The sequence below is a fragment of the Sphaerodactylus townsendi genome, linkage group LG12 (assembly GCF_021028975.2).
Source record: "Sphaerodactylus townsendi isolate TG3544 linkage group LG12, MPM_Stown_v2.3, whole genome shotgun sequence".
Classification (NCBI taxonomy): domain Eukaryota; kingdom Metazoa; phylum Chordata; class Lepidosauria; order Squamata; family Sphaerodactylidae; genus Sphaerodactylus; species Sphaerodactylus townsendi.
This window is the reverse complement of record NC_059436.1, coordinates 32,747,768-32,765,270: the sequence shown is the minus strand read 5'-3', so window position 1 is coordinate 32,765,270 and position 17,503 is coordinate 32,747,768. Positions and strand designations below refer to the sequence as shown.

The 17,503-nt window shown below is 42.3% G+C and overlaps 1 protein-coding gene across 1 annotated transcript in view; it reads left to right on the top strand.

The window, feature by feature from the left end:
* Positions 1 to 5,839: 5,839 nt before the first annotated feature.
* The window catches only part of PSMB7 (proteasome 20S subunit beta 7), a 30,285-nt gene continuing 18,621 nt past the window's right edge, over positions 5,840 to 17,503 (top strand). Inside the window, exons 1-6 of the mRNA XM_048513369.1 lie at positions 5,840 to 6,111; positions 7,285 to 7,378; positions 7,480 to 7,577; positions 8,437 to 8,577; positions 8,767 to 8,882; positions 16,031 to 16,089. Of these exons, the coding sequence (XP_048369326.1) occupies positions 6,041 to 6,111; positions 7,285 to 7,378; positions 7,480 to 7,577; positions 8,437 to 8,577; positions 8,767 to 8,882; positions 16,031 to 16,089 (579 nt within the window). The 5' untranslated portion in view covers positions 5,840 to 6,040. The remainder of the gene's footprint in view (positions 6,112 to 7,284; positions 7,379 to 7,479; positions 7,578 to 8,436; positions 8,578 to 8,766; positions 8,883 to 16,030; positions 16,090 to 17,503) is intronic.

The following is a 17,503-nucleotide window of genomic DNA, read 5'->3' as shown; positions in this document are numbered from 1 at the left end:
ATATTATCAAACATTAACGATTATAGCACTGCACAGATTAATGTTAAAACCTTTATGAACAGAGTAATATTATGAAGACTATGGCTACTGTAGGTTTCTTAGTGCCATTTCTAGAGGATTTTTAATAGCTAAAGGGAAATTTCTTCTCTCTATTTTAGTGTCGCTGCCCCATAATGGGGATTGCAATTTAGCATAAGTAGAAATAATGCATTTTAAAGTTTGTCCGTACCCTATACCATTAGACACACCGTTCTAACAATGAGAGAGAAAAAAATAGCAATGGGAAATACAACAGTTACTGAAAGTTAATTGAAAAAAATTGACACAACCATTATCTAAGCGAACTCAGGCCAAGACTACACAAACCGCAGAATATGGTAATTGAATGTTGAACAGGCAGAAAGGATTGTACCATTTCAGACTGCATGTGGGGCCAGTCACCTCTGTAATCCTCTTCCATGGGAAAACTCCCTGCAAACAAAAAGGTGACAGTTCAGTGACTTGTTATGAGTGTTCCTTCTACTAGGAGTTAAGGAAGACTCCCCATTGGCCACAGTGATCTAGCATCTACTTGTTCTGTTTCTTTTCACCAGTTTCTGGTGGAAAATTTCATCCATTTGTAGGTCTGGAGGAATACAGAGGCATACCAGAAACTTCCCAAACAGTGGATATTTCTGATGTACGCTTTTGAGAGAAACGGTAGGTATTATTTTGTTCAGGTTAGCAGTAATGAGGATTCATGCGGAAGTTGCCTGGATCACCCCTCCGGTGCTGTTGACATGATCTTTGGTTGTAGGTTGTCCATCCTTATTAGTAAGTATTTGTTCTGGATCCTTAGGTTAATAGTCTTCCATTCCAGTCAGTTTATACAGCATTTTGTTTGCGCCTGGCATACCAATCCTGCATTGACAACTCCTAGCAGTAGGCTCTTCAGCCTCTAAGGTTGGCATTTGTAGTTACTTGAAAGGCAGATTGATCATGCGCAGGGAAAGGCTTGAAGTCCACTGGTCCTTGTCCTCTTGGACTGGCATCTGCGTACAGAATGATGTTAATGCCCACTTTAATGAACTGGGATGGGACCTCACCCAGAGCACAAGGTTCATATAAGAAATCAATGAAACTTGGCTGCCACAATCCGTTTTGCCTTCTGATTCTGTGGGAGAAAAACTTGGGGAATTTTCTGTGATCTTCCCCAGATATTGCAGACTTCTGATTGAGATCAAAACAAATCATTCCCTGGTTTATCAGTTAACCATGACTCTACAGATACTGTGGCATCATGTTGAAGTCTCAAACTGCTTGATTCTTGGAGGTGAACATAGGAGCAGGTTATCTGTAAAAGGATGCAGATTAATTCTGAGTCCAAGTGTCACAACAGAAGCAAGAAAAGAAGGGCTTTACCAAGCACAGAGCAAAAAACAAGAGACAACTGTTGCAGTGGGAGAATGAATTTTAATTTAGCTCTGAGACCTCTATGTGTTTTGCATACACTTCATCGAGGGATCTAAAATAAATACAATAAATACAGCATTAATTAAAAGGTACACTTTTAAAAGACAGGAAAGAATTCCCTGAGTCCCAAAGTGAGTTACAATGGCCACCATTAATTTGAAAAAAAAACACCCCACCTTGGAGTAGAAGACTGGCTGAAGGGCAGAGCTCAATACTGATAATTAACTTCCTGATAAGCATATCTGAAGAACTGTCTGTGAGACACAGAACTGAAATGTGCAAGTAAGTCAGTGTGAGGTCTTTGGAGGTTAATAACTCATTGGGTTGGGCTGCTTCTATAGTAGACTGAACAGTTTCCATGCTGAACTTTTTGTGTTTCACAAGCTTGTTGAGATATTTCATGTCCAAGGTGCTGAAGACTGGGACAAACTGAATGAAGTCTTCCTCCTGCTATTGCAGATAGGAAAGTGAGAATTAACTATGCCTTCATTTCTGATGGCAGGAATCACCCGCCAGTCAGAGTGCCTTCCACACTTAAGATTCTAGCCTAGCCTTCTGCATGCTGTGTTAATTATCCATTTATTGAAAACTACCAACAGAGAGCTCTGAAAAAATGTGATCCCTCATCCACAGAAGTAATGCAGTCCATTCTACTACCTCTGTGCACTTATACCTTCTTTTGCTGCATATATAGACCCAGGTGAGCTATTCTCAGGGTTCATCCTGAATGGCTAGCAAGTGCCTAATAGTCTGTTTGATGTACAAAGTCTGCAAAGGACAGACAAACCTACCCTTCCCCAATAAACATGCTCACATTGTCCCTTTCCCAAATCTGCTGGAAATTCTTCCTCAGCTGTATTCCAGTTGGGCTAATGAATCCACCCCTCCCCTTCTCAACCACCACAGATACCAGAAATTCAGCAGATGGTGGACAGTATAAAGCAATTGCTAACATGATGGGTTTAATTGCTTAAAAGTCTCTAGGGCTGAGTCCTGTAAAGACCTTATGCACTTGCGTAACTTCAGTTAATGTGTGCCACTGAATTGACTTCAGTAACAACTGTGTAACATAATAAATGGGCTAAGTCTCTGAAGGGTTGCATCCCAAGTAGAAGAAAGTAGAGAAAAATTGGACAGGTAAAATTAAGAGTCTGGTGAACAACATGGGATCATAGAATAGGGAAGGAAGCTGGGATGAATCAGAGGATCTGCTGCTTCAACAGTAGATAGGAAGGATAGATTTTTTTGCCATAATGCTGGCAACACTGGAAGAAGCTGTACCTATTGAAATTATTCCTTCCACACAACAGAACCTAACATATTAGCGCTACTGAAAAAGAAGACGTTAGCATGAAAATAGATTGAAATACTATTCTTTCCTGTCTCCTGGTGAGCAGTGCACATATTCTTCAGAACCCAACTGACATATACTGCAGCTGACTCTGCTCCTAGTTTTATTGCTAATAAGGTCATGATCATTTTGACACGTTTCTGCACGGTATTCCACACCGACCTGACCCCTCTGGGACTGTTCGCATGAACGGTCCCAGAACCGGCTGGGACGACGGTGCAGAGCTGCACCGTCGTCAGGGCGACCCTCCTGTCCTGCGGCCCTACAGCGCGTCGCTGAGGCCAGGGGACACGCCCCCTGCCCTGCGCGACCACTCCCGAATTAGCTTGGGGCAGAGGGAGCTATGTCCCCAGGCCTCGGCCCGACATGCCGAGAAAGGAGCTGGAACCAGGACAAATAGCGAAACAGGCTCAGAAGAGCTGAGGAAGGGGAGGGCGCCTTGGAGCGCTGCCGTTAGCACGGCTTCGTAGCTTCAAGCCGACCATTTCCACGAAGAAACCTCACTTCCCAAAGGCGAGGTGGGAAAACGGCGGCTTCAGCGCTTGATCCGAGGCGGAGGCCCGAGAAGCGGAAGCGTGGCTTCGCTTGAAGCAGCTAAGCCCTGTGCGAATGGTTCCCTGGGGACTGCGTTTTTGCCGTCCCTAGGGCGCCATATTCCGCCCGTGCAGAAGGGGCCTTACAGATAAATAATGATCATTAAGCACAGAAAACTTACTTTCAAGTAAAAATATATCAGTCTTCCTAACTATACCTATAAGAACACAGAAAGAGTTCTACTGGATCAGACTGAAAGTCCATCTAATTGAGCATAATGTTGCCAGCAGTAGCTAGAAAGATGTTGTAAATGGAAGCCTCCAGGTAGCATATGAAGATCACTGTTCCTGCTTGTTCTTTACCCCTCAGTGGCATACTACTTCTGAACATGGAGAGTCCATTTATCCATATGGCCAGACCAGTGGAAGAATAATTCTCCAAGAATTTGTCTAATTCTCAATTTTAGAGTCATCTAAACCACTGCCCATCACTGCACATAGAAATCCAAATGGAGCCTCACCACAGGTTTCTATAACATTGTTATGATGCTTTCAGCTTTAATCCCTTTCTCAGTAATTCGTGACCTAGAACTTAACTTTTGCACTGCTGCTTCACTAACAGTTGGCATTTCTCATGACCCCAACACTTCTTTCTGGGCTACTCTCAATTCCATCACAATGCTGTAAACTTGAAAATACATGCATTTGTCTAACGTATATAAGTTGAACTCCAGTCCAGGGTATACGCAAGGCACAGATATGGAGGTAACACATGAGGAAGGATCACATATGCTACAACAAATAGCAAATATCTTCTAAGGTACAAATATCTTCTAAGATAGCTACTACTGTTTTGTTGTTCTTCCAATAACTGCATAGAACTTGGCTGTCATGAGAACAATAATAGATGTGCCACATGACTGTTACAACGGCAAGCTTCAGTCTCTTCGTTTCCTGCTTTTTCAGAACAATTTTGAAAGAGTCATTTTTTGGAATGTGCTTAAATTTGCATGAGACCATTACAGGAGATAATGGTTTTTCTTTGTTGATTTGTTAATGTGACACTAGATTAGAAGGATTCCTTCTAGTCTGTAGGGTTGTATTTCACATACCTAAAGTTATCTAAACCACCATGGACTTCAGTCTTGAACATACCTGTTTGGAACTAAATCTCTCAAATGTGTGGGGCTTATTCTTGAGTGATCATATTGATGTTTGTGCCATATGTGTTTCTTCACTCCTGTGAGCAACCTGGCCAGAAGGATGCCAAAACTCAATCCTGCCGAGGAAATACAGAAAATCCCACTGATCTCTACGGGACTTAGGTGGTTTCTGCACAGCCAAAATATAACAAGCTGAGGAAACTATTTATCCCGTTTCGGGGAACAACTTCGCACAGGGCTCCTTTGCATGAACCTGCTTTAATTTTTTTACAATGCAAACATGTAGGCATAAAATCCCATTTTCCCTTCTTTCTGATTGGCTGTTCCACCACCACTGTCCCGCCTGCTCCAATTGTTGGAGAAGCTACAGCAACCCTGGGAGCCCAAGGAAGACCTCCTCTCCCATTTCTCCAGCATGGAAAAAAAGCTTTTGGGCTTTGAAACCACAACTCATGCAACCATGAAGCATGCAACCCTCCTCTTAACATTATGATATACAAAATAAGAAAATCTGTCCAAAAAGAGAGCAAAGCAATACTTCCCATCCACATCCAAAGGTGTGCATCTGCTTAGCTAAGTGCTCTGAGCACCCAAAAAAGAAAAAGAAAAGGGAATGGGGCCGTTGCTTGCAATGATCCTGTTGTGAATTTGTTGCTGTACACATTTGGGTGAAATGGTGCTCACAGTCACTGTCAAGGGGAGAAAACATGCTTGGAGGACGTTTCTGAAATGACAGGCTACCACACCAGTCAGCAGCTCAGCAGAAACAAAACTGACATGACGTAAGGTGCCAGGGCAAGAAAAATAAAGCAGTTTGGCACCCATGCCGTTCCCAGGGAAGCAGGTTCAACCCAGATTTTTGTTGTTGTTGCAATTTTGGCATTTGAAAAACCTGAGTTGAGAGAAATATCATGGGCCAATCCCGTTTTGAGGAAGGGACGTATGCAAAGTTCTTGCCCAAACCGGGATATTTCCCTTGTCAACTCGTTATATCTGTACCGTGTGTAAACAACCCCAAAGGAGCCACAGCAACCCGTGCAGTTTGCAATCGCTTCCTGGAGGGGTGAAATCGCCAGTGCGAAGACAAACAAGCCCCTTCCACACATGCAGAATAAAACACTTTCAATTCACTTTCACAACTGTTTGCAAAGTGCATTGAAAAGTAGATCGAAAGTGCATTATTCTGCATGTGGGGAAGGGGCCACAGGGGAAACTGGGTTACATTAATACCGTGTTACACACGTTATTCGTGTCCTGTGCAGAAACCCCCTTCCTTCTGAGGAGCACAACAGGCATATGCCAGCCCCTGTGTGGCCGGAGGTCGAATCTGCAGTTGTGAGAGAGAAGGGTCAGGCCGGTCTCTTTTGGACTTGTGTCCTGGCAGGCATTGTGAGGGGAGGCGGAGCTGATGAGAGGAAGGACGCAGCACAACCGCTCCGTTCAGCGAGCGGGTGACTCAGCAGCAGCAGCGGCGAGCGCGCCTCAGTCGCCTCCTTCGCCGGTTCCGTTTCCGTCCTGCTGCAATTCAGAAACAGGGCAAGATGGCGACCGCGCTCTCGGTCCTGCAGGCCTCGGACTCGGCCGGCGGATTCAGCTTCCACAACTGCGCCCGGTGAGGAGGAGGGAGGGGGACGGAGAGGGGACGCTGCAGCCAGGCAGGGCCGGAGGGTGGCGGCTGGCGCGGGGGTACGAGGGGAGGGGAAGAGAAGCGGGAGGCTGCCGGTGCGCCGTGACTCAGGCGGCGCTGCGGCCTACTGGGAGGAGAGCTTGCATTTCCCTTCACCCTGCTTCATTCGTGCAGTATATTCATTTATAGATTGCGTTAATTTACTGCACCGGCCTGTCTCCTGCAGGCGGAATCTGACTCTGAGAAGCCTCACGAGAGGCTGAAAGGCAACCTTAGACCCCCCCCCAACTTAACTGTCCCTTGAAGCCCCTCTTGGAAATCTCCCTGCCCTTCGCCGGTCTGCAAGAAGGGCATTGAGGCTTCCTTCTCTCGTCTTTCCGCAAAGCTGCCTCGATGTCCGCGGTGGTGGGGCCTCTCTCTTTCTCTTTTTTTTTGCAGGTTTTTCATACGGGGGGGGATACTTAGGCGGAGGTTTGGGATTTGGCGGGGCGAAGGGAGGAAGAGAGTATTACTCTGGTGATCAACTGAATTCCAGCAGTGCCCCCCCTTGACACCCCCATTCCCATCTTCCCTTCTCAGTCTTTCTCTCCTCTCAGTGATATCTTTATCACGAAATGTGTGTAACATGTAAGACGTTTGGTTTGCTTGTGGTGAACGGACAACAAAGGGAACAATATCGTGTCAGTTTCCTTGATTTGCGTTACATTTGAGATGTTTGGGTGTTTGTTGCTCAGGAAGTAAACACAGTGTCCAAATATTTCTTTGCACCTTACATTTTGGTACAGTTTGGTCACCCCAAACCAATTATTGAACAGCGGCTGCATAGCCCAGACTGTAACCGGGCTTTCTTTGGAGTCACTCCCTTGATTTTGTAGTTGTCTTCCATGTGAGCATAGCCTGAGATCTCAGAAAGCTAGTTTGTATTTCCTAAACAGTTTTGGATTAGATGGAAATGTGTGTGCATGTATGCTGTGTTGATGATTTGGGAGAGGAGTTATCAAGGAGAATTAAAAGATAGGCTTAAATAATAGATGGGAAGAGCTCTGTTGTTCAGGTCAGCATCTTTTCTGGTGGCAGTGGTATAGCCAGTACCTTTCTATGCTGTCTTTGGAAAAGTTTTGTAACATAATTCCCACCCCCCCCATTCTTGTGTTGAAGGAATACCCAGCTAGAAGCAGAGTGTACTAAGAAGGGCCTCAGGCTCCCTTCAGCCCGCAAGACAGGGACCACCATCGCTGGAGTAGTGTTCAAGGTGAGACTTCAGCTTCTACTCTGATGCTTGTTGGAGTTTTTGTGTGCTTCATTCAATTCCATTCATTCTTTGTTTCTTAAGAAAGCTCTTTGTGTCTCTAGGATGGCATTGTGCTTGGAGCAGATACAAGAGCCACTGAAGGGATGATTGTCGCTGATAAGAATTGTTCCAAAATCCACTTTATCGCTCCAAACATCTAGTAAGTGTGGAGTGGTCCCTTCGCCCCGATTGTGTCCACAGACTTTCTGGGAGTATTACATATATGGAAAACTAGAGCTTATTTCTTTCTGGGGATGACAAGCAGTGATGGGATTCAGCAGGTTCGCACCGCTTTGGCAGAACCGGTTGTAAAAGTGGTGCTTGTAAACAACCAGTTGTTAAATTATTTGAATCCCGCCACTGATGACAAGGCTCTTTTCCTAAGAGTTTTGGTGGGCCAACCCGACAGATGCCAGCCCAGGATGTGTAGTATACCCTTTTTTGTTTGTTTGTTTTTGTACTTTGTCTGAGTTAAATTTGTTTAAATTGTATTTTTGCAAGCCACTTTTTCGTCCCCACTGGGAAGAAGTGGGATAAATATACATTAAATAAATATGGGATGTGAGGGCCAGCATGGCATTATGGTTCAGAGTGGCAGACTCTAAACTGGAGAACCAGATTCGATTCTTTACTCCTCCACATGAAGCCTGCTGGGAGATCTTGGGCCAGTCACAGTTCTCTCAGGACTCTCTCAGTCCATTTGGAGGCAGGCAATGGCAAGTCACCTGCAAAAATCCTTTGCCTTGAAAACACTATGTGGTCACTGTAGGCCACCTGTGACTTGATGGCACACACACACAAACACACAATATGTGATGTAGCCATTTAAACTTCGGTTAACTGAAGATGATGCTTACTTAGTATTGTGCTGTGATCTCAGCACCTTCTTTTGAACATTATTGTCTGTTTAAAGGGGCCATATTGCCTACTTTTCTCCAGTTCCTTTGAAATGGCAACCTGGTACAAGAGTGTTTTTACAGAACTGTTACCTTATGAATTTGTGTTCAATTTGATTACAGTTGTTGTGGAGCTGGAACTGCTGCAGACACTGAAATGACAACCCAACTGATCTCTTCCAACATGGAACTCCACTTGCTCTCAACTGGGCGACTTCCAAGAGTGATCACTGCCAACCGGATGCTCAAGCAGATGCTCTTCAGGTAACTCCCCTGTGCATGGACTGTGTGATGCTGAATACTTGCAAAACAACTTGTTCTTGCCTCCATTCAGTAAATATAGTATGGTGAGACATGCATTTGGGCATGTTGTAGTCAGTATGCCTGCAGAAGTCGCCAGGGGCGAGTTGGAAATTTCTAGTTTTGTCATTATATCATTTTTTTTCTTACCAGGTATCAAGGTTATATAGGTGCTGCCCTAGTCCTTGGTGGGGTTGATGTCACTGGGCCTCATCTCTACAGCATCTATCCCCATGGATCTACAGACAAGTTGCCTTATGTCACGATGGGTGAGCAGTCTTTCATATCTTAGAAAGTGCCAGCCACACTGCCAACTAGTGGAAACCTACAGCATTTCACTTGCATTTCCTCATTTCCACATTTTTCCGCTACCGTGTTTCTCCGAAAATAAGACAGTGTCTTATATTAATTTTTGCTCCCAAATATGTGCTATGTCTTATTTTTAGGGGATGTCTTATTTTTCCGCTCCAAAGCTGCATGCTCTGCTGTTCTGTTCGATGGGCATGCTTCCAAACAAAAACTTTGCTACATCTTACTTTCGGGGGATGTTTTATCTTTAGCAGTTCAGCAAAACCTCTACTACGTCTTATTCTCAGGGGATGTCTTATTTTCGGAGAAACGGTATAACTAGTTTTATAGATCCAGAAAGGAAAACCTTTGTTTGAACAACTTTCTTGCTTCCTTTTAATCATTTAATTTGTGGGTAAATTCTGATTCAGTGAAATAATTTAATCATTTAATTTGTGGGTAAATTCTGATTCAGTGAAAGAAATCCGGCTTTCCTGCACTTGGTGAAAAATTTCGAAGATATAGCTTCAGAGCTGAAACATATCCCAAGGTAGCAGTTCTTCATCAGAACAGTGAAAGAGAAGAAGAAACATGATGGATCTGAAATGCCATCATACCCTTTTGGGAAATAATGGTGTAATGGGCACTTCAGATTTTTAAAATCAGCACCATGACTAATTTATTGGCTGAAAGCTGTAAAAAAAACTTAGCTGTCTGGTGGATCTTCTTGGGACTTCTACTTTCTTGTTTTATCCCTTGATTGAAACAAAAGTACCTGATTGTCTTAAAGGAAGTTTATTTATTTATTTAAATTTGCTATACCATCCACCCCTGAATGGCTCTGGGTGATGCACAGTCTAAAACATCAAGTGAAATACATCATAAAACATAACAATTTAAAATACAGCATAAAACCTAAAATCAACTGTCAGATGGCAATTAATAACCAAATCAGGGCAGTCAAGAGATCTTATGCCCCCACAAACACAGGTGTCAAACTCGCGGACCCCCAGATGTTATGGACTACAGTTCCCATCATCGCCTGCCAGCATGATGCTGGCAGGGGATGATGGGAACTGTAGTCCATAACATCTGGAGGTCCGCGAGTTTGACACCTATGGAAGGGATGGTTAGCTGACTAAAATTTTGTGAGAATAGTTCATCTGTCAAAGTATGAATGAAAGAGAGAACGAACCTTTCACTGATTACTTGTTCTTAAAATTCTTGTACGTAACACTATGAATACAGCCCGGAAACCACACAACACCCCAACACAATTAATGTTTGTTAAAAATTATTTGGCTGAAGTCTGCTCAATTTGAGTTCACTCTCCTCTGAACAGCAGTTTGTTCTAAAGCTATTACTTCCTGTGTGCACAGAAAAACAACTTTGTTTATTGTTGAGTTTATTAGAAATAAGTATCAGAAGGAAAATAGGATATATCCAATCATAGAAATGTTTCTGTTATAAACTATAATTTATTAGTTATGCAAGAGGTATGTGGACTTTTTAAAAGCTTTTTTGCACACACATGCAAAGCGGAAGGTAGTTGCATGCATATGTAAGCTGGTTTGTATAATGTATTTAGACCAACAGAGGAGAAAAGGCTTTTTTAGGCCAATAGATGGTGCCATGGTACTCTACAAAGTAGTAAATTATTTACTCTGTGCATAAAATCTGTTTTTTTAAAAATGCTGTTATAGGATTTATGATGTAATATTCCTCTAAGCTTGTATATGAATTAACATAAAAGATGAATTTTGATTAATATTTATAAATGTCTCCTGAAACTTATACATTATTGAATGACTAAACCATATATTACCTTGCTGTATGTATACACAGTAAGTGTTTAGTGAGCCAAAAATAAAGGACTCGTCTCATCTGCTTTATGCAAGGCATCTTTTGACACTGTTTGTTTGATACTCTAAAGCATGGCTATAGTGTGAATATTGTTTACTGAACCCAGTAAATATTTTTCTAGTCAAGTCTGCTCTGTTAAGATGCAAACAGGCATCTAAGCCAAGGAAAACTAGCAGTGTTAATAAATACTGTACATAACAGTTTATTTCTTATGTACAAAAATAAGGCTTCAATCTTGGCACGCTTTGGAATAAATCCCATTGCACTCAGTAGTGTATACTTCAAAGGAAGCATGCTTAGAGTTTGGATGTAAGCCTTTTCCAAAGCTATTCTGTTGGTATACCACAGAGCATCTTGTACAAATCCGGTCAACCATATGGACAGTTTCTATTTGCCTTTTAAAGAGACTGTATAAAGCTTGTAGTTGTCCTGTTTAAATTTAAAGGGCCAGATGCAGGAAGAAGATATAGTTGGATAAAAATTTCATAGTTATCTTTTCCACAAAGCTTACGGTGTGTAACTGTCTAAAATAATGTACAATAAAATCAGACTTACTAAACTCCAATACTTTGAAACACAGCTGTCTTCTGAAAACCTGCACAAATATGAATGTCTAATGAAGAATAATAATCCAGTTTCTTTAGCTGGAAGAGCATCTTAAGATCAGTGCCATACTCTTGAATTGTACTGTTTTGGATTCTTGGGAGTCCTGTACAGACTGACTGATCTCTAATATGCCAAAATATGAGCATATGTTTGAAATGAAACCTTTGATGGGTCATTGGTGGGTTATTGTCATGTCCATTCTGTTGGTTGTCCAAAATGGCTTTTCTGTTCATTACTACTTCATTCTCCTGTCCCTTCATAAGGCATTCAGGGTAGCAAAGATTTCTGTCACATAGCCAGTGACTGATTCAGCTGAACAGAGGTTCAAACAGATCTTCTCTCTCTAAATTTTTCACTTTAACTGCTTATACTGACTTGATTTTTAAAGTGCTTAGCCATCACAGCAGAGGTGCAGATGTTTAGATTGTTGATATCTGATTAGATGTAACATTTCACACATACAGTAAAATCTTAATTTTTTAAAAAATAGCAATTTCCCCACATTTCTCCATGTAGAATTTTGATTTCTCGTCCCATGTTCCTTTTGTTTAAAACTATATATTATGAACAGATGTCATGAAGCAGGAAGATCTGTCTGATGTTGTTCACAATAGGTAAAGGAAATAGAAATCCAGCACCTTGTGTCTGAACATAAAGCAGTGTCCTCCCTCAGAAGGAGTTTAAAACCTACTCAGTGCTTACTCAGGAGTGAAAACATCAAATTAAAGTGTTTATGCTGACAAAGGACAAATGTGGATTTCAGCAAACGATGCAAGATTGTCTGATTGCTGGCTTGTCTAGAAGAGCTTCTGGCCATGGCGGTATAATGAAATGCGTGCATAAAATTAAAGCACTTGAAGTCTGCAGCTCAGACCTGGAAAGCAGCAAGATGCATTCCGGTGGTCTCTAGTGGCAAAGCCTGATCTCTTGGCACCAGTGTTGTTTCATATTCATAAATCAGCTCTTCATGCATTGGCAATGTCTGTCTGCTGTACAGGCGATGCCACCAAGAGACCAGGCCTCTCAGCCAGGAACCAGAGTGAAAAATGATGCCGATCGATGGGTCTGTGGAGAGCACTGGATTTCTACCTAGGATGAACAGCAAATTGAATAACAATGAGCATTTGTGAATAAGTGCCCTGTCAGGGACTGCTGACACTGATGGATTAGAGAAATCTAAATGTTACTCTCTTCACACTGCACACGTTCTCCAACGTGGCAGGCAGAGACAGTAGTGGCAGCAAACAGGTCCTTCGATTCTGAAGATGCGCACTGCTTTTTAGCATTTATAAAAAGGAATCCAGTACAGATGCTAATTTAGGTATTGGAATCTCAATTCCTATTTAACCTTGGACACAGATTTGAAAAAAACCCAGAGGTATTGGGTGCACAAAGACAGGCTTCCCATGGTCTGATGAAGAAAACAGTTTCAGGTGCATGTAGAGTGATTTCTAGGATATTTATTTATTGATTGATTGATTGATTGATTGTATTTGTATTTGTATACCGCCCTCCCCGAAGGTTTCAGGTTAGCACTTTTGTGCCCTGTCTACCCAGGCCGGACTATATACTATGACTCCAGTGTACGCAGGGAGCCCCGTGTGAGCAGAAGGTGTCCTAATCAGTGCCTGAGCAATTTTATGCATCTTTTGTGCTTGTACACACCAATGGACTTCAGTGTGCTGAGGATTAAAATGCTGAACAGAGCAGTGGTCACTGCTGAGCAATTCATTGGACTTCACTTTTGGAAAGGGCCATGGGAGTTGTTCTGTCCATGCTGAACGTTGTATGACTGTCTGATTCTGGCCTGAGACATTAATATAATTATAGTTGCTGTATTAGCCAGCCTATATTTTCTTAACACTCAGATAAGTGCCAGATCTGTGTGTGTGTGTCTCTCTCTCTGTACTTCTTTAATTCTGTTTAGTTGCTGGATTTTGAGTATTTTCCCTTTTCTGTTTTTTAAAAGGAATAAATATTTAAAAAATGAAAGTGTAGTGCTGCATTCCCCCCAAAAGGAAAACAGGGCAGGGTTTTGCTGAAGGAGACTAGTTGGTGATGAACTGTATAGGACCATGGTGGCGAACCTTTGGCACTCCAGATGTTATGGAGTGCAGTTCCCATCATCACCTGCCAGGATGCTTCCATGATGGGAATTGTAGTCCATAACATCTAGAGTGCCAAAGGTTCGCCACCACTGGTATAGGAGAAAATAGTCTGTTGGAGCTGAAGAGAAAACATCACTTCCTTTGCCCTAGGAGAAATTTGGGGTGGGAAACAGATGCCCCCCCGAGTCTGTTCCCTGTTTACACTCTCATGGAACTTAGTAGTATATATTAGGACATTGATCTTCAAGGACAGCAGATATTGCAGTGATCAGGCACAGGTGACAGTTAGCCCCCATCCCAGTTGCATTATTTGGGGAGAGGAAGGGAAAGAAGTTTGTAAGCTCCTTTGACTCTCCGTACAAGAGAGAAAGGGGGGTATAAATTTAAACTCTTCTTCCACACTGGTATTTAGTTGTTTGCTTGAGTACAGTATGTGACAGGGACAAAATCTGGCTTACCACATTTGGCAGGCAGGGCCTCTGCAGACTGCCTGGCCCTTGTAGGCATGTATGCATCCTTACGTTACCTGCAGTCCTCTGTCCCCCATCATAATGTATTCATGTTTTAAAAATGACTACCTTGAGCTGCTACTCGTTCTGTTATGTCAACTCTGTTACCTTCAACGTTTCTAGTCCAGGCTCCATCCCAGAAGATTTCAACCCTATATCTTTGCCCGTCAACAATAATGTATTTTTTGTTGGAAGCAGTGCTTGCTTCCTAAAGGGTATCCGGGGCACAGCTTCATTTCGACTTCTCTTGAGGCTTCGTGCAGGCTCCTTTTGTTTGCCAGTTTGGCCTGTTTACACATTCTGTGAATATTGTGTCAGCCCCTTAGAAAGTTTTCCCTTTTTTTTGTTCTCAGTTTTAGCTTTTTGAAACTGGAGCCATACATGGTGCTGAGCTGAAATGAATAGCCATTGCCTGGAGTATAAGAGGATGCTTTGAGCACCCCACTGCTTATAAATGTGATGTATTTGGTACTGTAAAGGTAATGATCCTCAACCACAGCAATATTCCATAACAGGAGTATCTGTCACATTCACTGGGATTACCATGCTCATTGATTTGTGTCTGTAAATCTGCTGCTTCTACCCTTTAAACTTGATCTATAATTGGACCTCCTTAAATGGTTCAGATAAGGTAGTCTGTATTTTCTCAGCAGTGTCACTGTCATCTTCTCCCTTTTCATTATACATTCAGCAGACTTGATAAAATCAGCAGGATGCCTCATTTGAAACTGTTTAATCGCCGCCTTTTTCTTTTGCTGAACCATTGAGGTGGTCAAGCGATGTACACAAATCATTTTAAATGGAAAATATGGCTTTCTGGGTGACCCAGCTAAATAGATAGTGATATGCAAAACAAGTTAAAAAGTAATAAATGCCAAAAAATCTCCTAATTGGCATAAAAAATTGCAGGTAACTTTGTTCAATCTCCGAAAGTAGAGTGGCCTGAAATATGGTCTGGGCTCTGCATAGAGACATCATGATATTTCTATGCAAAGAGGATTCTCTTCTGAACAAAGCAACTTTAAAAATACAAATGGCGTGCAGCTGCTTCTTGGAACTCCACTTGGGGAATGTGCTTGTGACGCCTGTGATTTGGTTGGGCGAAAAGGGGCTCTTGCAGAACGATCCTTGAGATAATCCGATAAGTGTGAGGTGTGAATAAATCCTTGTGTTTTTCACATCTGCCACTTTGCCTGCTGTACTGTTCAAAGCAGACTGTAGGAACAATACCAAAATGAATGCAATGTAATAATCTGGTTTAATGTAGATGAAGGGAATGAATAACCAGGAGGTAGCAGCCAGAAGCTTTCTCAGTATTGTTGGCACATCTTCTATGCCATGGTAAATACACTGAACTGATTCATTAAAAATCCGTTCCTTCTCATCTGCTAAATATGTTTAAACTTAACCCACCTCATCCTCAAGGCCTCTGACTGGTCAGTAGTAGCATCATAAAACTATAGATTAATAAATAGCTATTTCTTTTTTTAAAGCGGGGTGGTGGTGGTGCAGAATCTTAAGGACATACAAATGTTTGGTGAGATTGTTTAATTGTTTGTACTTCTGGGCATCAGAAAACAACCCCTGCTCCTGTAATAACCAATTGCAATTTCCTTTTTAAAGTCCTTTTAGTTTCACAAGCCGTTTGCTATGTGGCATGGTTGTGGAGGGCGTTATGGTTCAAGAAACACCCCACCCCTGGCATGTATCTCTTGGTTTCCAGCCAGACCTCCTTTGGTTCATAATTTTGCAGGTGGGAATTTTGCAAATGCAACTGGGATCTAAGGTCTGATACAAGCTGCTATTTCAAAGTAAGGGGGTTGTAAATGCAGATAAGGGGAATGCCAGCTGAAATAAATGACGATGCTCTCAACAAGTTAATGCTCAAATGGTCAGTAGCAAAATAAAGATTAGAATTTTTAAAGATCCAGTTTTTATGGCATGAGGCATGCTGTTTTATGTTTCCTTTTCCTTTTAATCAAAGAATACATTGAGATACCATTGCAATAAAACTGAAATAAAAGTTTTCTTGGCCAATTTCAGGTTCTGGTGCCTTGGCAGCTATGGCAGTTTTTGAAGACAATTTCAAGCCTGACATGGAGGTAACCTCCCCTCTCCCCTAACCCTAACCCTGCCACCATGTCTTTGCATGACTGTGATATCAGTGCCTTGTGATATGTCATTCTGATAAGGATGTCCTGATCTTTCTTGCTGTGTTTTCAGCTATAGAAATAGAAGGGAAGCCATATGTCGGGGAAGGGTTATTTGTGTTTTTTTTAAATGATCCTACATCTGTTTTAATAATTCACTGTATGTATATGTATCTGAGGCCCCTTCCGCACACGCAAAATAATGCTTTTTCAAACCACTTTCACAACTGTTTGCAAGTGGATTTTGCCATTCCGCACAGCTTCAAAGAGCACTGAAAGCAGTTTGAAAGTGCATTATTCTGCATGTGCGGAATGAGCCTGAGAGAGAGCAACTGGTTTGTTTCTGAACGGTTGTTAATAAAACAATATGGAGTATCATAGAGATGGCAAGTTAATGTATAGGTGGATGGTTTATAGCATAATGGTCCCTACTGTAGGATATGGGGAAATGAATTGGATTAAGGGTCTTAGATCCATTGTTACACTATGAATTTTATGAACATATGTATTACCTTTCCCTCATAATATAGAATTCTGGTTTGTTAGTAACTTCCGTGTTTTGCCACTGATTTGCTTCAGTTGCATATGTTTGGCCATTTGGAGCACCTATCCTTGTCATTTTGTGATATTTGGGCAATTTATATTGATTTATCAGTTGTGACTGGCCAAGGACCCCGAGAAAAGGATTTATAGTGCAATCCTGAGGGCGGGTGTATGTGTGTGTGCGCAAAAGCACCAAGGAGACAGCATAACCCCCAGCACTTGCATTCACTGGCATCAAGGGCATTTACACTGGCCTTGTGCTGTGGAGCTGTGCAGTATTAGTAGCAATGCTCCCATTTCTGGTGCACACATACATACACCTGAAAAATCAGTGGCATAGCCCATTGTGTTGCATAGTCCACTTGCCTGGGGAAAGGGGAAGCACTGCTTTTGGCTTGCTGGCCACAGCACTGCAAGCCAATTTGGAGGCGGTACAGCTGTTCTGCCCCACCTGGGCTGCAACTATTCCCCCTAGGATTATACTGGCCATCTGCAAGGATTCCCTGGGTTTTAACACTTGTTCTTTCATCATGAAGATGTGGATATGCAAGAGGGGCACAATACCATAGGAGGCATGATCTCTCTTATTGGAAAAATCAGATATTTGAGCAAGCGTGGAAATTTATGGTCTTTGGGCTGTGGTTCTGTGTTTACTACTTGTTGTCTTAAAACAGTTGATGTTTTACCCTTGAGATTTTGGAACTAGAAATCTGCTGAAACTTCTGCCTTGCTTCAAAGCATCACAATATCTTGGGACCACCAATCTGTAATGAGGATTTTCCAAGAAAATTTGAATTGGAAAACTTTCCCACTCAGATTTAAA